Source organism: Falco naumanni, chromosome 8 (assembly GCF_017639655.2).
Source record: "Falco naumanni isolate bFalNau1 chromosome 8, bFalNau1.pat, whole genome shotgun sequence".
Lineage (NCBI taxonomy): Eukaryota > Metazoa > Chordata > Aves > Falconiformes > Falconidae > Falco > Falco naumanni.
In genome coordinates, this window is record NC_054061.1 from 41,812,814 (window position 1) to 41,835,508 (window position 22,695).

Here is a 22,695-nt window from a genome sequence, read left to right on the forward strand (position 1 = left end):
ACAAGGTTAGCTTTCAGAGCTGATGATGAAAACCAACAGACATAGATTATTATACATTGGAGGGATGACTTTTCTAACAAGGGCAGAAATCAGGAGTAATTCCTTTAAGTCAACAAGGTTATACCACCTTCAGATTGGTGTAAGTGAAAGATTAGGAGCCCCTACAACTTTTGGTGGCCTTGTTTTGCGACAAAGTGTATCCTTCAGATCTGAGTAATGCACTCTCCCTCGTGATGGAGTGCTTTGGTGAAAAATGCAGGGGGGTTATAAGAACAGCCCTTTACCTGAAGTTGTACATATTTGCAGACAGTGAAAACCCTGGTCAGATCCCCAAAAATTGCTTTCAATATATCAACATCTTTATGCAGGAATTAATTAGAATCTTTCTGACTCGATGAGCCCCTAAAGAAATATCCCATGAAAACCCACCTAAATATGACCTTGTAGAATTTTACAGAGCACAGCCTCCAAATAGCTGGTAAAGACACCCAGATGGTGTTTGGCCTATGTATTTTAGTCAGATGGTTGATTTTCCCCTTGGTAGGTTTGTAATGCTCAAGAAAACATTTTGCCCATCTATCTGCATTTGAGTAGAATACAAACTGACTAATAGATAAATAATCCGTGTGAAAGTAAATAGCTTTAAAGTAAACTGCCTTCACATTCCATTGATCAGCTCAGTCAGCAAACTTTTCTGTATTGTCGCTAATGTTCTAAATATTTTGGAGAGAAACATGCCAGAAGTATAGAGTATTTCCATTTCTGTCTCACATAAGGTCATTATGAACTCCTCCTTGAATTGATATTGATCCTTCAGCTTGCAGAAATATTCCTCCAATTTATTTTACTTTTGTTGCCGTAGGAATTGTTACTGAAGGTGCAAGGAAGAAAACGAGCTGATGCGGAATGGGATCTACACGCAAAAATATGACCTAAAGCATCTGCAGTGGCAGGCTGACACAGCAAATGCTCTTTAACCATTTCAGGTTCCTTAATATCCAGGGCTGTGCCAGTAGCTGGGAATTCCCAGGCAACTTCCAGGCAACTGTGGCAGCAACCCCCAGCTTTGCCCAGTTGTAAAAGACAGCAAACGGCTTTCTACCATGGAAAGGTCAGAGGCCAGCAAATACTTCATCCTGAAGATAACATCAGCACGTATTTTGTCTCTCATCTCAAACAATCCTAACCTGTGGGACCCACTCAAGTTCAGGATTGTGCTTCAGCCCTTCCTGGACACTCCTTGACAAGAAGGCTGCTGAGAGGGGTGAAGGACCAGCAGCATGCCAAAACCTGCTCACTAGGGAGAAAATGGGCTGAATGAAGTAGGAAGGAGGAAAGCAGTAAGAAGGACAAGACATAGCAAGGGATTCAGCCAGCTCAGTTCCCCCGCCCCTGAACAGAGGGGAATTCCAACAAAGGAGTGGCCAGAAACTACTTGGAGAAGGGCTGAGGCACCTCCTGTTAATACTACCTGGCCAAGCTCTCACCAAATTCAACAGGCACCCTCCCAAAGCAATGCCAAGGACAGCTGCTGGCAAGGAAAGATTTGGGTAACAATCTGGTTCTGTTTTCCTCTTCTTAAGCTGCTATGATAGGGGTGAAGTTCTCTGCTTCTGCTGCCCCAGAACTGAATCAAGCCCTGGAGGGAACAATCACGAGCATGTGTGGAACCTGCATTTTCACATCATCTCAGTTTCTGCCTGCTTCTAACTTTGGTTAACTTTGGAAAAATCCATTTCTCAGAGTGACTTTTTAAAGAGAATGATTTAAAGCTGGAAGCCAAAGGAACCATCTACAATTTTGTTTGGTTTTGGTTTTGCTACTGGACAAAAAAAAGGGGGAAAAAACCACTCTAGTGGGTAGTTTTCATTTTACCAGCTGCAAAAAAAAACCCCACCTGTTTGGAGTACGGTTAGGAGAAACAGTTAACAAGTTCGTTTATCAAAACTTGCTTGAGCCTTTCAAATGAGCACAGCTCAATGGCAGATATGAAAGGCAATGTCTAAGACAGAAATTGGGTCAGCGATCTGCAATAGCATACTTGCCAGTGTGATCAGCATGAACCTACAGCTAATGGGGACATCAGGGTCTCCCAAATATGAGGATGGTGGAATGACCAGGGTGAAGAAGCAGCCTTGGAGGTTTGGGGAGGCAGAAGGGCTGGGTCATAACAAGGACCATAGACTGCAATTGCTGTTGAAAAAAAGAAAAAAAAAGAGAGATAAAAAAAAGAAGAAAAGCAGGTGATGTACTTAAGTCTTACTTTCTATATCCTTAATGAAAGGCACTGTCTTTAAAATGGTACTTTTATGCCTAAAACATAAAGTTTTAGATAGACAAAATGTTTGCCAGGAATCCATCTTAAATTAGATTTTGGTTTATTTGCTCTGTTTTTAGCACGTTCTATCTAAATATATATATATATATATATATCTCAAAAGAAAAATAAAGGAAAGTAATAATCAAGACTCATAAATTTCCAGCAATATCACAAAATCCCTCATTAGCTTTCTGAATGCTAAATGTCTCCATTGATTTAACAAAACGGACAAGGTCTGTACAATTTTTGAGAAGACAAACATGACCTAGTAACAGATTGGTATCTCTCTTCTTGGGGCTTTTCAGTGCATTTATTTAATGTTTTTGAATGTACATTAATTAACAGACACATCAAATGCCAGTGCTTTGCAACAGTTTTGTTACTGTCTCTTTAAAGTAAACAAACAAAAAATACATTCAAAAAAGCAAGGCTGTTTTGTTCATGTGATGGCAGAGGCTTTGGGCAGCTGCAACATGCACTGCTCCTGCTCAGAGACATTACCCAACATCAGTCAGCTGTCACCGAAAGAGTTGCACGGAAAGCATTAAAGGATAAAAAGAAAGGGGGTGGGGTGGGGTGGAGGAGAACTGAGCAAAATGCCATACATGCCAGCTAGTCTTTCCAGAAGGAAGACACCAGAATGTGTATATTTGGGGGCGGAAAGGAGGGGGGGAGGGTAAAGAGCACTAACATAGAGGAAAACTTGACTTCAGGGGAAAAAACAGCAGCTCTCTGAAACTTGTTTAGCAGGTTCACATTCCTAATGTAATCTGACTTTTGTGTTGGTGTTTTTTGCCCTATTCCTTACTTTGCTTTCCAAGAGAAATGTAACAAAACTGAGGTAGAAATAATGGTGGGCACACTCCAGCCTGGAAGATTTCTAATGGATGCTAAATGAAGATTGCATTAAGGACAATGGAGTCGTACGTACACAACAAAAACTCAACTTTACAGTTTGGGAAGGGAAATAAATGTACTTTGAGGGTTCAGTTTTGCTTTGTTATTTGTACTGTTTGTTTGGTCACAGTCCACTGCGTTGCTATAAACAGCTCTGCAACCCATAGCTCTGCCCGTGACCTACACTGATCCCACTCCCTACAGCTTCACCAAAATAACCTCAAAACTACAACTAAAGCTGTGCAACAAAGGCCAGCAGTCACAGCTTCAGGTAATTCGCCTCTCGGAGTCCTACCAAATCTTACGTTTGACTGTTTCGGATGCTAACGTAAACCGATTAAGTGGGTCTTTTTTCATCTATGCACCTTCTAAAGACTGTATCACGTAATTATCAAGGAGCAATACGCTGAAAACTCTTACAGTTTACCAACAAGAAAAATAGTTCTGCTCTGGTTTGATCTGACAAATTGGCAAAAGAACCATTTCTGAACACTGGGAAATCCTTCTGTTTCTATTTTTAAAAACTGTAACTCTTCAGTCATATCACACTTTAGTTTTTTCCTGGATACATTCAAAGTAATTTTCCTTGCCATTTTCCAATTGTTGAGGTAAACATACATATTTAATATAAAGTAACATTGAAGCCTAGCCTATAACTCTCAGCAGTACATAGTGCTTTCAACACATTCCTTTGAGGTACTGTACAAATCACAATCACTTTCCTGAGTTTTTGCAGACAGAACATTAAAAGAAATGAACTGCAGAAATTAAGGTCCAGATTACCATTACCCTGTTTTACCTGTTCTTAGTTTAACACCGCAGAACAGACAGGATTGAGGAATACTGTTGCTCTTAGAATAGCAAAAATCTGGTTCTCTGTCGCAACACAACCGTTCATCTCTTTAGTCCAATAATGTTTGAAGTTAAAGCTCTTTATATTAGCACATGCCACCAATGTAATTGTGAGGCAAACAAAAAATAAAGCACCACTTCAGGCACTTGACAGCAACTAAATCTCAAGAACAGCAGAATGGAATCAACACACAGGGTTCATGTCCTTCTGAAATCAACCCACTTGCACCTTGCTCCTTGGTGAGTATTGTCTAGCTTGAACAGAACTGAGCATCAACACGCGCTTTCTGTCATGTGTGGCTTTTTCAGATCAGCAGCTCTTGTTTGATGCACTTTTCCTTCAAGTATACCCTGGCTCTTTAGAGGCAAGGTAAATTGTAGTCTTCCCAGTACCCTTTGCAATTTTAACACTACTGAAAAGGGTTCTCTACCCTATGTAGCAGGTTCTGTGTGTGCCAACATTCATTACTTTTTTTTTTTTTTTTAAGTAGTATCACTGACTGCAACCAAACATTTTGTTCCATTCAACATATGTATCAAGCTCTTTTTGAGATATGCTAGGCTGTATCTTGCAGAAAGCATTTTCAAAGTCTTGATATGTAACTGGCCTCAACTGGCTGGGCATAATGGCTGAAAGGTCTGTGGCTGGCATGGCATGGAGTGGGCCCACCACGGCTTCCTGACACAAGTGAGCCACATCTAGTCCAGAAAAGCCTTCTGTGCGCTGGACAAGCAGTGCAACCTCCTTGTCATTGAGACAGTAATTGTGCTGTGAGAGCAGTTGTACTATTATCTGGTGTCTCGCTGTGCTGTCAGGAAGTGGGATTAAAAGTCGTTTCATGAAGTACCTTCGAAGAGATTCATCAATTTCTTCCGGTTTACTCGTGGCGCAAATTACAACTATTTGGTCCTCAGCAGAAGTCAGTACAGTGTCCAGCTGCATAAGGAACTCGGTTCTCATCCGACTTACTGGACTGTGTTCTTCACTCACTTGAGAGGAAAGGAGCATATCAATGTCACTAACAAAAATCACTGAGGGTTGGCGACACCTTGCCACGAGGAAGGAGGCATGGACAATTTTTTCTCCTTCCCCTAACCACTTCGTGACAAGGCCAGAGCCGGTGATTTTGAAAAACGTGGCCCCCAGCTGACTAGCTATACACCTGCCCATTAATGTTTTGCCTGTTCCCCGAGGTCCAAATAAAAGGATGCTCCGAGGTAGAGCAGTCAGTCCATTGAATGCATCTGACCTCAATACTGGCCATAAAACCTCCTCCTTAATGACGGCCTTTACTAGATCTAGGCCAGCGATGTCACTCCAGTCCACAGGAGGTCCTTGGTTGATAATCTCGTTGGTAACAAGGTCAATGAGGTGTGTGTCAGTATTCTTCAGTTGCTCGTCCACAGAGTGGTTGGATGAGGTAGCTGCACGAAGTCCCGGGCCTTGCATTGGGTGAGGGAGGAGCTGCCTGTGCTCGTCACCGTGCTCATTCATTACTGGGGAGGTATACTTCCCAAACGAGTCACTCGATCTCGAACCCAGCGAGTTTTTAGCAGTACTATAGGATGGGGGTGTTAGAGCCCTACTGGACTGGCTGCTGAATTTCCTTTGCTGTTCAGAGGACATTAGCTGCTTTGTTGGCTTAAATGCTAAGGATGATGTTTCAGCACTTCTGTCAAAACCATTCCCCCTGTTTGCATTTGAAATGCTGTTGTCGGGCATTCGATACATGGGACTCTGTGTAGATCTCTGTTGGCCATAGCTGTAATTTCCATAACTGGAGTCCATTTCTCCTTGCCCTGCCATGTAGAAAGCTTTCCTTTTGAGAGAGCTGGCTGAACTGTTGGTCAGGGCAGACGGCGCGATGGGTGTCAGACCGTGGCCCTGGTAGGAGTAGCTGGGGACAGTGGTCGGGGGCAGAGGGGTTGGAGCAGGGATTCCCGACGGCAGGTATGCCGAGGGTGGCGGGGCACCCCCCGGGCTGTAGCCAGGGCCAACAGCGCTTTGAGGAGGGTAACTGGCGGAAGGGTAGCTGTAACTGGAGAGGTTCGAGGTCCCGTTGTAGCCGGGGACAAGGGCTGGTGGTGGCGGTGGTGGTGGTGGCTGTAAGAGTCCCGAGCTGTGCAGGGGGGATGGGTGAGGGGATGGAAGTGCAGGTGCTGGCTGGCTGCTGTAACTGGTATGCAAATATGAGCCATTGTATCCTGCGGCGTATTCCTGAGATGGGAGCCCTGAATGAAGACTGGGAACGGTGTGACTTCCACAGGTGCTGCTGGAGTAGCTGGGTTCAGCCAGGTTACTGGCCACCCCAGGAGAGCTCCCAATACTGGCCGAGACATCTGCGGGAGGGAGGGCTGCGCTTACCCCAGCTTTGCTGGCGGTGATGACGTCTGGGACACAGTTCATGGGATACACGCTCTCCGAGTTCAGCGACGGCTGCCAGGGCTCGCTTTCATTCTTCCGACCGTTCACCAGCCCCGAGGGAGCTTCGGAGTAGTTGCTGAGAATGGGCCGCTCGGCTGGCCCTTCCAAAATACCAGAGTATTTTTCTGCGTACTTTTTCAGAAGATTGGAGGCAGTCAGAGCTGAGATGTCATCGTTGGCCCAGGCGTACTGGTAGGTGCGCTGCAGGTGCCCCCGGTAGGCTTCCACCTTGTGGGCAGGGGACCGGGTGGTTGAAGTGATATCGAAGTGCTGTTCTGGCCACTGGGCATGCTCTGGCGTCCACTGCATCTTCAAGCCTAGGGTGGCAGGAAAAAACAAAGTTAACAGTGAGCTCGGCCTTTTCCCAGTGCTTTTAAATGAGATCTGAAATGTACTGTCTGTGAATTTCTTCAGCTCTCTGAAACACTGTACTTAACACCACAAATCCTTAAGTAAAGAAAATGCAATGCCCTCACGAAGCAAAACAAACTGCTTGGCTTATTGTAGGCACATACACAGGGAGCCACGTTTTTTGCCGATTCAGTGGGGGGTTATTTGTAGGTTAAAAAAAAAAAAAAGGGTAATACCAGATTTCTCAAAGCAATTAAATAAGACTTAGTACATTTTAAAAGCTCTGAGTGCGGATTTATTGTTAGCATACAAGGCATCCAACTGCTCTTTCCTCTCTCATCACTGTTTCAGTTTTATATTTTAACCAGTACAAAAATCTGAGACACAGCTGACAGATCACATCTAGGATACCTCTCTTATTTGGTACTGAACACCTAGTTAGCACAGTATAATGCACCCTGCGCAGAACAATATGACACAGACATAGCAGGTCATTCCATAATCCAACTCTCATCTAAAGTGGTCCACGACAGTTTCAAATCTGCTTCGTGGAGTGCAGCAAAGCAATCTCCCAGGCAGCGCTCCGTCGCTTTCATCACACAAAGCCTACAACTCGGTATGAATTACAACTGGCTCCTTTCTGCCTCTCAGTTCTGTTGTTGAGGCTCTGGAAAAAAAAAACAAGCATGACTTGTCTGTCCGTCTCCTTGCTTGCTCTCCCCCTCCCCAGCCTCCAGGGTACAAAGAAAGAGGGGGAGAAAAAAAAAATAAAAAAAAAAGGGATGAAGAAAAGGAAAAATAAATGAAGCCAAGTCCCTAAAAGTTCTGTGACTTCCATAGCTGGCTATAAACCCCACCACCATCAATTAAAAAAAAAGAAAGAAAAAAAAAAAAAAAAGGCAAATGCCATTTTAAAGCAATTAATCTTGTAAATAATGTGATGTGAATTATCCCCCCTCCTCATAATCCACTGTGAGCCGTAAAAGCAATTTACAAGCATTAAGATAGCCCCCTTCAACTCGTACCTATGCATGGCAGACACATTGCTGATTTTTGTACAGCTGTATCAAATAGACCTCCTTAATCTCTCTCGTATTACCAAAAGTGATTTTTGCAAACAGTCTTGTGCCCTCTGGCACAGATTCCCTGATAAGGAGGAGGCCTAGTCGAAATGAAGCATCTGTGGCACTAGCTCCCCTCTGAATTACTGCAGTCTATTTTGACAGCTTCTACCCCCTCCTGTTTTTCTCCCCAACCCCTTTAGCTCTTCATTGCCTGACTGTGGCATCTGACATGGCCAGCTTAGCCTCGCTGAGCTAAACCTAACACAGCACACAGTTTGGTAACAGAATGGCATGTTTATTCCCTTCTGACTCCCTCTTCCTTGTTTGCAAAACCACTGCACCAGACACTGGAAGTTAATTAGCAGGATGATGCTGTGCTAATTGTGTTAATTTACAAGGTTTTAGTCAAAGAGAATCATGCCAGGGCTGGCACTGCTGTCATGCTTCCGACTTAATGATTAAGAAATACTGAAAACAAGGTGGGAAGGATTGCAGTAATTACACAATAAATGAATAAAGCAACAGATTCATTTGCAATTATACTTTATTGCAGTTGCACTCATTTGCATTTGGATTCTTCATTTTTATTTTTGGAATTCATGTATTTGCAAATCAGCAAATAATTTGAATTCAACCTGAAAACTGCAAAGTACCTCTAATTGAGGCTTATATTTTATATAGTACTAGTACTGCAAATCTCAGTCCACGTGAGCATGCCATTGATTACTTGTAGATTTTTTTTTCCTGAGCCTTCTCTTTCTCTCTCATTTTTCAAACACTTTGACAACTTGAGAAAAATGTCTGTTAACAATCATACAGTTATCCTATAAAAGTTAATTCAGAGAAGCGCTTTTGACAAATGCAGCTTTGAAACTGAGTTTTTGGCAGATTTATTTCTTTCATTTAGTGTTAATATAATCTTTTTTGTTAATTGTTTCTGATGTTTCAACCACTGTCTTGCAGAGGGGGTAAATATATAATGAAATTGGGTGAAATTCTAGAAATCATGCTCACATGAAAAATATGCAATTTTAATGAGGAACTATCAGAAGCTTTTCAGAAATCATACTTTGTTAAATTCAGCCAGAAATCTGAAGACCAAACCACCAAGGGCCAATTGCAAGCAATCAGTATCTAAAAATCTTCCAGTGCCATGAAATTTACTTCAAGCCTTTTGAAAGGAAAGAATATTCATGTCCCTGTAATGTAAACTACCTAACAGACATACAAGTTCATTACTCATATTAGAGAAAAAAAAAGAAAAAGAAAAAGACACACAAACAAACAAACAAAACCTATCTGTGTTCTGCGATATTGGGCTTATAAGGTTACCAAAACACTGAAAGCTTTTGTTACAGAGATGCAGAAGAACTTGAGTAGACTGGTGTTTCAGTAGATACTAACAAAGGGATGCCATGAGAAAGACCCTTCACAAAGAATGTGCAAAAGCAGCAGTGAAACTTTTGAAAAAGGTAAAATAAGCATCGAGGGAGAAGAGAATCTAGCTGGGCTGGTACTTGTACTGTAGTTAATGAATATGCTTTTGGCATATTGTCTTCAACAGCTTGTAAATGGAAAACTAGTCAATTTAAAGAGAAAAAAGAATGCACCAGGTCAGAGCACAGCATATATTGTACACTACCCCCACCTTGCAAGCTTTTCAAAATACCTTTCGCCAATACTTTAAAAATTTCATCAACTGTTTTGTTGGGTTTGTTTGGGTTTGTTTTTTTTTAGAATGGATCATGTGCTTTTAAAATACAATAATTCTAGTTCTAGTCACAGTGGCAAGATGTATTTAGATGGTGTAAACATTCAATTATTTGAATTGTATTTATCTAGATTAATTTAGTTTACTTATTTTGAGGCTGCAAAAGAATGGCAGAAAATCTGAATTATCTGTTATAAGAGGAGGGGGGAAATCACATCATCAGCATTCTTTATTTGGAATAATTACTAGATAGACCAGTAGTTTCACATTGTCATGCTATCTTTGGATATGCTCACTGCACAATAATTGAAAGTTTATTTATTGATGCATATTAAATACCAATGCATTTAACAAAGGCTGTAAAGGCAGGATTAGGCTTTGATTAGATAAGCTTAAGAGAACAGGACTGTTCTCATCCTGTGAAACATGAGCATTTATTCCAGCACATTGCAATCATTAGTGTTATTTGGAAGCATAGGTTAATAGTTAACCATAAGCATATTTTTTGCATTAGTAAGCAGTGAAGAAATCTGTATTTACATAGTGGAATGGCCTGGACTGGGGGGCAAAGAGCTGTTTCCTCAATTTCATATTAATCGAAAAAGCAGCAAACTTCTGCTAGGTTTGACTCCATTTGTTAATAGTTCAATAATTGTTTGACAAAAGTCAAATGTTTGATTTGGGAGTAAAGAAAGAAGTTGTAGTTTCTTTTAATTATGTAAACACTCCCCTTTCCCAGTGGCTTAAAATTTGCAGCCACTTCCTCTCCATATTTTGAATTGTGTTTTATTAGTTGCTTTTCACTTGAGCTGATACACCTTCCTGCACTTCTTTTGTTAGGAATGTAAATGCTGATATAAAGATCTAAAATTAGGTAAATAAGGGCATATTTAGAGGTTGCATATTTTTTTAAGCATAATTTAAACTCTGACATAAACCATGGTCCTGCAGATAGTGTATTTGCTTAATAACTTACTGAAAATCCAGGATGAATGCATTTCAAGAAAAATCTTTGCTAACTTAGGAATCCTCTGAGCTATCGACATTTTTAAACTGTGTAAACTGTGCTGGTATGGGCTGTAAGAGGCAAAAAGATTCTGTTCTTTAAGTACAGGTATGTACTTATCAGAGAATTGCTTTTAAGATAAATTTAATACATTATATAGAGAGGCAGTGTAGGCTTTTTTAGCAATATCTCTTTTTCCTTGTCCTGACAGCCCTGCTATACATCCCTCCTCCATAATTCTTCCAGTTGGATCTATTTGAATTACATTTAAAGTAATTATAGTCAACAATTTCATTATTCAATTACTTTGAACTAAGTGTTTGACCATTTTTTTCCCCTTCTAATTTTGTGCACTTAGCCTGAAAGTGTAAATCTAATGCATAATACTTTATCAGTTTTCACATACAATAATTCCATATGGCAGAAATCCACTTACATATTCAGATTTATGAATTATGATAAACAAAACCAAAAAAAAGAATGCCTGAGTTCGGGAAAAAAAAACCCATTTTTATCTGAATGCAAAAAGGAACAATGTCCTACGCATTCTGGATGTCCAGCAGGGCCTGATCCTGCTGGAAACTCACACGAGTTTGCACATACAAAGAACCTTCCTCTGCTGGTGCTCTCAGTATCAGGTCAAACTACTCAGCCCCTCACAGGATTATAGCTGTTACTGAAGATAAATAACCAGCCTTTCCTTTCAATTTAAATAGAAGGGTTTCTGTTGAAAACACGCATGGAAAAAGTCCAGAAATATTGGCTAGGACAACAGTGGGTAAAAACACGACAAAGGATTTATGGTGTCCCGCTGATGAGTCCAAATGACAATCACCTTCCAAGTAACAAACATGATTAGTAGCGATCTGCTTTAGACAAAGGACACTGGCACTTTAGTAAACCTCTCATCTATTCACGTCTTTAATAAAATAATCAAGCCAAAATTAAATCATATGCAGCTGTGGTTTTCTGAAGATGCCAGCAGAGGTTGCATTCCACTTCTAGAGATGCTGGGGAACAAAACATAAATGACATGGAGGTACCGTGCACAGGAAACTAAAACCAGGGCAGCACACCAACCTTCCCAACCAGCTACCAAAGTTTCAGTTTGGATCAAGGGCTTCCAACCGTTCCTTCAATGTACCCGAGGCAAAAGAAAATAATTCTTCGTCTGTTGTGGTCTCTGTATTCCTGCCCTGTTCATCCCCACAGTGCTTTAGGTCCTACCTAGCACAGATCTGCAGGTTTCTTTGTAAACATCAGTAGCTCAAGCAGGTTCTTAAGTTTAGGCATGTGATTAAATATGATCTGAACAACTCTTAATGCACTGTTGAAAAGGGGCAGATGGTATCAGGGGCAAACAAGTAAATGAGGTACTTCTGATAAGAGTCCATAAGAGACGTGTAGGAGCACACTGCTGCAAGGTAGGAAACAACTCCAAAACCACAGCTCTGAGTGCCACAAACCCTCTTCCCTCTAGACTTGCAAGTGGGTGTGACCTCCATCACTTTGGATTGCTAACACATTTAGCCAAAGATTCCAAAAGCTATCCCTGCCTGCTGGACTGCTACTCTCAGCTGTCTCTAGTTGTTCAAGAACTTTACAAGTTCCATAACAAGTTTAGCCAAGGGATTGCTTCTTGAGGACATGCAAAGATCAGCTCCTCCAAAACAGCTATTGACTGAAGTAAGCACCTCAGTGGGAACATGCCAGGACTCTCAAAGCTCATACTTCAGTGAGTGCCAAAGGTGTTAGTACCTTGAGGATCAGGCCCTACATCCACATTTTAAAATCCTCCTTAAGCATAGGACCAAGCTGAATAAATAAGTCATGCCGTAACCACTGTTTGAGATGTAGGACACACAACTCCCTGGGTTTGTACTAAATCTGATACTATTTTATAAGACTGTATACTGTCATATGTCCCATAATAATAATAAAAAAATAATTCAAGATAAAACATTTCTTTTACACTCCAGTTTTTATTAATAAGCATAATTTCAGCTGTTTGAAGATAGTGCAACTGATCTCTCTTAATTGGAAACAGGAGGGATTTTGAAGAGTGGATTGAGCTAATTATGTTTTGCAGTAAAAAAAAAAAAATAAGGGGGGGGCGGGGGGAAAGAAAATGATTCCCACATTTATTTTCTAATTACTCAGTGAAGACCTCTGCTCCAGTCCATGAGGAACTCCTTTGACGTCAAAGGACTCTGTGGGAGGATGAGCCTCCAACTGAGCTGCCCAGCTGTACAGGCCCAACTTTGGAAGGCTTTTTCAGTAAGTGGCAGCCACAAACTCGGGGAAAAAAGGCCTGGAAAGTGCTCTCAGCATTTTCTTGGTAGGGGTCTTTTCTTCCTCTTATATATAGCCTGTGCATGCCACGTGCATCAGTGGGAGCAAGCTGTTGGCAGGGTATTTAGAATGTGATTCTCATCTAGCAGGGACAGCGAAACATTTCAATCTTTTAAACAAAACACTTAGATCACAAATGATATTGAGGATCACATATATGTCAACAGCACTTAAAGATAAAAGCAGTAAGAATAAAGCAACATATTTTAGGAAAGCCTGGACTGGTTAAAAATTAAATTCCGGGCATGGAATCTCAAACTAATACATCCCAATTATCTAATTTAAATACTGTGAAAATATTATTCCTTTAAAATCACACTTTCATACCTCACAACAGCAAATTGCAATACGTTTACAGCAAATGAGTTCTTTCCCTCCAAGCCCCCTCCCTGCCATTTACATAAAGCAGTGCCTTTGATAGTCACAAAGACATTTCTGGCTAAATGGCCTTTAGCAGATCCATCAGCTTCAAAGGCCTTAAGAAACAGAAATAAGGAGAAATAATAGTCAAGCAAAGGGAAGCTGGGTCCTGAGATGGCTCTATCACATTTTGCCAGCAGAAGCAGGTTGGATCCGTAGGCTAACCAAGCAGCAGCCCACAGATAAGGATGATACGGACTGTAGCTATTACTGAGGCACTCCACGGGACCTCCCAGGATGCTGCCCACCTCTGAGGGGTTGGTTTCTCTGCAGCAGCAGCCCTTAAGCACAAAAACATTCTCTGTTTAGGGCTCCATCCTTTCAATGTAATCGCATCAACGCACCATCGTGATGTATCATAAGTAAAACCATTTATGCACGCATGTGTCAGGATCCTTCTATATAGAGAATTGGTCATATTTGTGATTAATTGCCACTTATCTTTAAAATATTTTACTATATCAGTCTGCCCTCGCTGTACTCATTTGCGCACAACACTTTCCTTAACCAGCTAGAAAACACACTAATGAAGACAATAATTGCAATGCGTTTTAACGCATTATGAATCTTCCTCTTCCCAAGCTTTAAATTTTTAAGCTGTTTCTGTCAAATACCTCCAAAAAGTGCCATGCCTTTAAAGGACTTAGCATATTTTGTCAATGCCAAATGAGTAAGACCATAATAATTTCCGAGAGAATACTCAGAACAGTAACTGTAAACAAATGTAAACATCACATATTAAAAAAGCCCAAAACCAAACCACTTTTTGTAGTCTACTGAGCACATGCTTAGAGCTATAATGTACTTTTAAAAGATTTAATATACCACGTGATCTGCAACTTATGCCTATATAAGCATAAGAATCAAAATAGCTACTGCAGGATAACTGTAGTGATTCTGAGAATTAAAATATTCACACAGTAAAATACAGTCATAAATGAACACAGAGTTTGGCCACTCGGCACAAGTATTTATACATATTTGCAAGTGCAGAATAGTATAGACCTGAACTGTGATTGTGCTCCCGCTGAAGTGCTTACTTCAAGTCTCCAATAAACCCAACTGAAGCATTTAGAAGTACAGCAAAATGCATATGCTCTTCTGAAGCAAAAAAAATAGCAGAAGTAGCCTTTTCCTTAGTTCCTCTTCCAGAAGTGGAGTTTGAGGCACATTTGCCTTGAAAGAGCATAACACAAGTACTTAAAAGCAGAGCAGATAAAATATGCTCACTGCTTTATTGTGTTTCTCACGTAATCAGCTGCAGCAGGTGAAACACAGAACCCTGAATTTGTTTTTTAGCAAGCAAGTAAGAGGCAAAAGTAATGAATTATCTGCACTAGGGAGCTTCATATGGAATATTCAGTTCCTGAACTAAACACTTCCAGGAAAAAAATATATCTGAAAATTATAATTTTCAAATACTGGATTCTATTATCTTTTGAATTTCTATGGCTAATCATGATTCAGTAAATTGGTTCCTTTTACAGGGATTTTTTTCATTCACACTTAAAATTGTTGGTTTGGTTCCTCACTGTAAATAAAGTATTTTTAAAACCTTTTTTCCCCACATATATTGTACCCATTAAGACAATTTCCTTCTTAAGCTCACTTCCTTTTGCCAAATGAAGATCATCAGGACATACTGCACGTGTCCATAGGGACAGCAGAGCTAATGAATATGTATGTTTTATGTCACAACAGAGCACTCCCCTTGTTCTGCAGTATCGACCTTCTCTTATGTGAGTAAATAACAGGTGAGCACTTGTGCATGAGGATAAATGGGGTTAAAACTGCCATAAAGGGACATACTTTATTTGAACAAAGTGGGTGCACGATAAAGAGATCTAAGTGATGCTGAATTATTTTTTATATCATGCTGTTCCAAAATGTTTGAAAATAATCTGGCTCTAAAACAGAAGACCAAGTTACATGCCAAGAGTTATTTAAAATATATTTCCCTCTAATTATACAGAGTGCTGCTGCTATAATTCTACTATATTTTTATATATATTTTTCAGTCATCATACTTCCAAAAAAAAGTACATATGTATTTCATAGATTTCTGTATAGCAAGAGAAGGTTAATTCCAGAGGTTTACCTAACCAGCCCTATTCGCCTTACAAATATGAAGGCAAAGATCAGTTTCAGTGAGTTTCAAATAACTGTAGACAGGTTTGACCCATTACACTCAACTAACAAGAGTGAAAAAGCAAATTTATATGGGCCAGTAACACAATGCTCCAGCCTGTAACCAGGAATACCGCTTTCCTTTTAAAGTACTGATTCCAAAACCTACCAATAGGAAAGGTATGAGCATTTGCTTTACTGAAATTAGAGTACCTCTGCTAATTAGCTAAATGAGAAGGAATATTGATTAAATGTATATACAGAAGCAATCTGATGCTCAAGAAAAAAATCCTTCTTAAGATGACTCCACAGTGTACAAAGCTTTCACAAAATTTGTTTATGTTATTTATGCATTTTGCTTTTTGGCAATCTGCACATTAATTTTTAATGAAATAGTAAAGAGATGTTGCGTCTCACACTTCGATAAAAATATTCTATAGCCAGGACTGGGTGACACAGTGCATTAATTCAGTGTCCTTCACTCCTGGGACCTGCGTATAATTTAGTCCAGCCCGAAGAAAATAACTTTGATCTGAAGGCTATGGAAAAAGCTACATATGAAATGAGTTTTGGTGGGTTTAGTGTTGTTTCTTATATACAAGACGACATATGAAGATAAACTGCTTTAGAATGCTCCTGACGTGGCCCAGGATTAAGAGCGGGGAGCTCTCAGCAGAGCTCATCCACTCTCTCCCTTTTTCCCATCACACCAGACACACACCATACACATTTCTCTCTACTATAAGCATCAGAGTGGCTAGTCGCTGGCATATACCTTCTTTCCAAAGAGAATACCCCACTTAAAAACATCATATTATCAACCCGTATACTTATTTGGTCTCTCCATTAAAAAATCCCAAACAAACAACAACATCTATATTTCAGCATGAGAGGTGGCGTTTTAAGAAGGGATGATGTTATCACAGGGAACCCGAGATTTCCTCCCCAAGGTAGGGACACCTCAGCTAAGTCATCAGAGCTGCACTAATCACGCTCTTAGGGAAAACAGAGCTCTGGCACAGCTCCTTCCCCGGCTTGGCTGCGCGAGCAGCTGACCCTTCCTTCCTGCTCCCCCCAAAGCAGAGAAACAAGATTAAAAGCAGAAGCATAACCAAAGAACTGACATCCTAGAAACACTAAGCTGAGCTAAATCTTTTCCCCACTTAAACCTTTCAATTATTGTATTCCACAAATTCCAAGGATTCTTTCTTGCTCATTCAGTAAAATGTATCTAAATTAACTACTGGAAAATGGAAAATAGCCAATTTTTTATGCTTTTGGTTTGAGACTTACTGTATTGTTTTCTAAGCGTTTGAAAGGAACTATATAGGTTGTTCAGTTAGCTTGACAAAGTATCTGGGGGACAGGGAAAGGAAGAACAGGGAATTTTCTATAGACAAATACAGAAATCTCTCTTTATACACGTGCATATACATTTATATATTTTACATACACAGAGGCACCAGAGAGAGAATGTCTTAACTGAGAAATTTAACTCTGTGTATGCCGATATTTTTTGTGTATTCCTGGAGAGAGTGGGAAGGAAGAGAAACTAACTTCTCATGTTAGATGTTGGTTCTCCTTTCTCAAAAAGAGCGAAGTTCACCCTGCAACAGGAAAAGTTGAGCTATGTCCTGAAACACAGAGTATGTCATTCAGAGGGTGCACAGGCATTTCAAGGGGCAGAAAAGGATAATGCGCTGGCTTTAAAAGCAGAAAGAAATGATAGATCCCAGCTAATAAAATGTCACATTCCTTTTCAGCTGCCACACAAATGCAGCCTTTTCTGCAAACAGCCATCAAGAGACAATAAAAATCTAAACCATGCAATGATTATATCAATAAGTAGCTGAGCACCATTGATACCTTAAATAACAATAAACTGGGTTATTTCTCCTGTAATTTTGACCATAGTGTTATTGCATATGTAGTCACCTAATGATGAAATAGTTTTAAAATTTGCTTCAGGGTACAGAAGTCAAGCTCCACTGATTAGCATCTCAAAGCGCACTACAGGCACACATTTGTATAGCTGAATAATAGCACTTGTGTTTGTATGACATTCTACGAAACAAAAAAATGCACTATTTTACTTGATGTTTGATGATGCACACTGATGAAAGTCCTTTCTCTCACAAAATATACAATCTATCACAGCTAACTGTAAGAATTTCAAAGACAAGGTAGAAAGGTAACATCACAAAAAGAACCAAAAAGGGTTGTCGGTGTCTATACAAGACGCCTAGACCCTGAGGCTCATGGGCTTGATTCTCCTGTCACTTCTCTGGTTTGAAGTCACAAGAACCACTGAAGTTCACAATTTATTGTGAAGGAGATAAATGTGCCCCACTTTTTCATTATGGTTTTCTTTTTAGGCAACAATTATTCAGCAGTTAATTACACAAATGATATTTTGTTCACCAGCACTTGAGTTTTGTGCAACATGTTTAACAAAACCTCACCACAGAAAATATTCCATTAAAATCTTGACACAGAGTTCTGATATTTGCTGCGCTAGCTCAGTTTCTGATTTATTTCCTGTGTCTAATAAGGTGGCTTTCAAACTTTATTGAATGTGAACCTTCCTAAAATTTGCTGTAAAGTGACTAGACAGAATTCTAATTTCAGGCACGCTCTGAGACCGCAGTCTAACGCATGCCCTTCAGCAGGACCGCATCTTCCGCATGTGTCCCCCTTTTGCCATTTCTACAGGCATAATTTATTTACAGGCATTTTACAAAACTCTCCATTAAATTTTGTGTTAAATAATGTTATAAAAGCGCACCCACATGAATTTAGTATTAAACATGCTATAAACTGTCAACAGAAACATTAGGATTTTACTAAATATTGGCAACTATCGCTTTAAATTCTTTTTTTCTGTTAACACTTCTCTTTTTCTTCTGAAACATGTAAGTAACATACAGGAAAGACTTACAAGAAAGCTTAACATTAATACAGTTAAGCACGCTTAGCATCAAAAATTAAGCTCATGAACTAACAAATATTCACTGAAGTACTTGAATCCAGTAGTAAAAATGTATTAACCTTTGTGTTTACTTCAGAAAAAAAATTTAAAAATTAAAAACCAGGTTGAATCATAAGGTACTGTGAAAGCTGTGAGCTTTGTGATTGCAAGTAAAAGATTTACAGATCTGTAAAAGATTTACAGATAAGAATTGAAAGGTGTGTTACACTAATCAGAGGAATGCATAACCTCTGCAAAGCAGGTAGGAGTTAATAATTTTAATTTTTCTTTTCTTATGGCTTTATATTTTTATGCAAGGGAAACAGAGGAAACCTAAATGTGACCCTATTTAGGTATATTAACTGAAAAGCCTTTGTAGAATTTTTAAGCAAACAGGATTGTGCCTCCAATGCTGCCCATCTAGTTTTTCTGTGTTAAATTGGACGGCTACTTGGACAGCTCTCTGTTCATTACTGAACTGTGCAAGGGAAACACAGAGGTGGCATTTTCCTTTTAAACCATCTAATGCCTTGTAGCCAGATTCCAAAGCATCAAGGAGAGATTTCTTTCTCTCCCTCTCTTTTTTTTTTTTTTTTTTTTTTTTGCTAGACAAGCTGTCGTAATTGAAATGAAGTCTAATCAGACTCATTACTGTTTTCAGCAATTTGCACCACCAAAGATGCTTATTAGGTAACAGTGTTTAATAAACCGCTCTTTAGAAAACTACCAGTAATGAGCTCTTAACAGCCAATCTTTAGCGTGAATGTAATGTGAAAAGTGTTCCTAGCGCTGAATAGATTTTCACATTTAGTAGTGTCATAATTAAGCTCAAGGAATTGGTAGCTGTGATGATAGATTTACTGCAATATAGACTTCTTTTCTCTCTTGAAAATATATCTGAAAATACTTGGGGTTCAATAATATTTCCAGAGCAAATTTCAAAACTGCTTAAAAGACTGTGCTAGGCTGGATTAGCTCTGTAAATGGTACTTAATCACAGACTATTTGAGGAATGCACAGAGTACTGTAAATCGGACGTTGTCTACCAAGCATGCATAAAGTTAATTCCATCTAGCTTTGTTTGACTGCTCTTCCACCACTTAACAATTTCCAGTCATTAATATACAAATAATAAATGTTGTTGTCACCAGCTGAATGATAATGAACAAAAATGGCCAGTAACAAGAGATACTTGAAGAAACACTTGTCAGTTCTCCTTCCACAGTAACAGCTGAAAACGCTTGAGAAAAAAATAGAGAATATACGTATATATTTACACATACACACACAACTAATGGTGTTTTTCCTACATTTCACATATTATCAAGTCCTAGTACCTACATAGTACCAAAACCCCCATTCCTAACGCAAAGAACACCACAGCTCTGAAAATGTAACACTGCGACATATATTATTCATAAAGCACAGCCATCAGCAAGAGATAAGTTTTCATCAATAGAAAGTTCAATTTAACTAGATGTACACCTTGCTGCACTAGTCATATCAATACTAGTACCTAACATGCTGAAAGAGGCAAAAAAGAAAATAAATTGCATGTATAAGCTCTAGCTAATTAAATATCTAGAGTGAATCTTGAGGAATAGCCGCTGTTCTCTCACCAGATTGATTTAGGTCCGACATAATATTTAAAGTTATCAATAAGAAATGACCAAGACTATTTTTTTGTCTCCCACTAGGAGAAGTACATAGGGATGCAAATGTTGTTTTGCTTACTAGATTCTCCTGGAGAAGATTTGTGTCAGCAGCCAAGACTTTGGAAAGAAGCACATAAAGATGAGTAATCAATAATGAAACCACCAACAAAATGATGAAAACTAAAACTAATTCTCTTGAACCAAGATTTTTATATCAGAATTCCACATTAAGATGTTAAGAAGAGTTCCTTTACTGAATGAGTGCTTTCATTACATCTTTTGTATACACTAGCCCCCAAATTTCAGTAATCCTAAATGTAGCTTCTAAGTCTCCGTATCTGTTTGCAGCTTTCTGAATTAATAGAACGATGAGAAATGAAACTATCAAATTAATGCCAGTTTCATTTGATGTTGTGGTATGTGCTTCTTTGCACTATGAGGAAAAAAAGGGACAGACACACACACACAGACACCCAATCCCATATCCAGAACTCATTCCCGGATAGGTTTTTGCAGCTTTCAGATCAAAATAACTTCCAGTTTCTTAAGGCTGAACTGAATTTGCACTCAGATCCAACATTTCTAGTGCTGCTGCTTACCCTATCATGCAGTTCCAAACTCTGCACCTTTAAGCCACATACTTAGCTTCTGCTCTCTGTAAAATAACACAACGTAAAAACCCATAAAATAAAATAACAGAGACTCCACAGCTGCTTTGGACTGCCTCCTCTTGCACTTCTGAATAATGCATTAAACTTCACATCGTTTGTGAGTGACAACCCGATGGTCTAAGATGCGTAATATGCATTTTGTACTGTTGATTTTACTAAGCGCAGATGCTCTGAAGCATCAATTGCTCATCAGTAAGTCCTTCAATATCATACATTATGATATTTTTAGTAGTTTAAAACTGAGGTTGACAGAAATGTAGCATCCACAGGAGGTATCTTAGGCATCATTATAAAACTATGGTATTCATCCTTTCTTACTCGTAATGTAAAATTAAAGCAGGGAAGAACCTTCAGTGTATTGCTTCCGTATCCTAGCACTACCACCCAAAAAAAAAAAAAAAAAAAAAAAAAAAAAAAAAGAAAAAAGAAAAAAGAAATCACAGTTCAGCCTCAGATCCATCAGTATTTTATCAAGCCTACGAAACACCAGTCTGCTCACCTAAGATGCTGACCCCAAACAATGCTTGACTTTCAATAGAAATTGCGACTCTTCCTTCTGATATCTCTAGGTCTGCTTAGCCCGATCACAAAAGCCTTCTTTATCAGACTATCGGAGGAGTTTCCATTGAAGAACTAGAACCTACCAAATTTTACACTACTGCTGCTACTCTGAGATGGAGTATCATATATACAGGAGTACAGACCAGCATAAAAAATTACAAAAGTGTAGTCAAAGAAGGAGGTGAAGCTACGGGGGGGGCAGGTTAAGCTCGAGGCAGAATTTGCCCCAACACAGTGTGAATCATTGAGAAGGATCAACAGGATCCTAAAAACAGACAACAAGAAAAACCCTTAAGACCCATGAAGTTGCCACCTCATGGCAGCACCTCTGTGGAGCCAGGTGGTGAGGACTCTCCAGAGGGGCATGGCCACGCAGGAGGAGACAACTCTAGTAGTAACGTTTGCTGTTATCAAAAGGTGAGCCCTGGAGTGGTTTGTCTCAGGACAACTCTGCCAAAAGACAACATAAACAGCAGGAACTGGCATCCACGTGAGATCTGTTGTACTTTCTACAGCAGCATATATATTATTTTTCTTCTCCATCAGTGAAATTCCAATATTACAGCCCAACTTCTCCCAGTCAGGACCCAGCATCAATCACAGTTTGCCCTTCAGCAAAAGGTACCATAAACAATTTGTAGGATGCCTTTGAGTACAGAATATCTCAGATTTCTCTGTTGTTTATGGTAATTTTATTCAGATATTTTTGTGGAGTAGAGCTTGGATGAAATACCATACAAAATTGTTTCACTTGATGTTCTGCATTGTTTGTTGGTTGGCTTTTATAAAAAAACAACCCCCCAAAAAACCCAAAAGTAAAATTCATTGTTCCAAACAGAAGCGACCAACTTTTCCAAACAATTGCACACAAACCACCTCTGCAGACTGCAGAGGTTACTGTTCTATTACAGCACATTTGCAAAAGTTACATAATAGACAAATTGCAGCAGATAAGAACATTTGTCCAACAGAACTGGAATCATTTGTATTGTGGAAGACAATATTCCCTGCACTTCGGATTTGTTTAAACACACAGACGTGCCTGGTAGGTCTTTCTTTAAAAGTAGAGCAGTCTAGTACACAACTTCCCTGACTGAAAATGCTTATGGGAATATGTCCTTATAAAATGAATGAGTCAAAAGGAACAACACCAGGTTCTTTATAATACAGTTGTGGGTTTGTCTGGGGGCTGGGGGTTAATAAAGAAAATGCATGTGTGAGCAAGGGAAACGTTCACAGGCTTTGGAGGGATTGGGGTGAGCATAGTAGAATCTAGCAGTCCTTGACTTTATTTTTCATAGAGCCTATTTTCTGC

At 39.5% G+C, this 22,695-nt stretch overlaps 1 protein-coding gene across 7 annotated transcripts in view; it reads right to left on the reverse strand.

Moving 5' to 3' along the window:
• FIGN (fidgetin, microtubule severing factor) overlaps positions 1–22,695 on the reverse strand; it is a 106,465-nt gene that overhangs the window by 2,931 nt on the left and 80,839 nt on the right. For 6 of the 7 annotated variants that reach the window (XM_040604089.1, XM_040604088.1, XM_040604087.1 and 3 more), the window contains one exon: positions 1–6,811. This exon is cut by the window's left edge and continues 2,931 nt beyond it. In XM_040604089.1, the coding sequence (XP_040460023.1) occupies positions 4,563–6,803 (2,241 nt within the window). In that variant the 5' untranslated portion in view covers positions 6,804–6,811 and the 3' untranslated portion in view covers positions 1–4,562. The remainder of the gene's footprint in view (positions 6,812–22,695) is intronic. The other variant, XM_040604092.1, reaches the window with a different exon arrangement.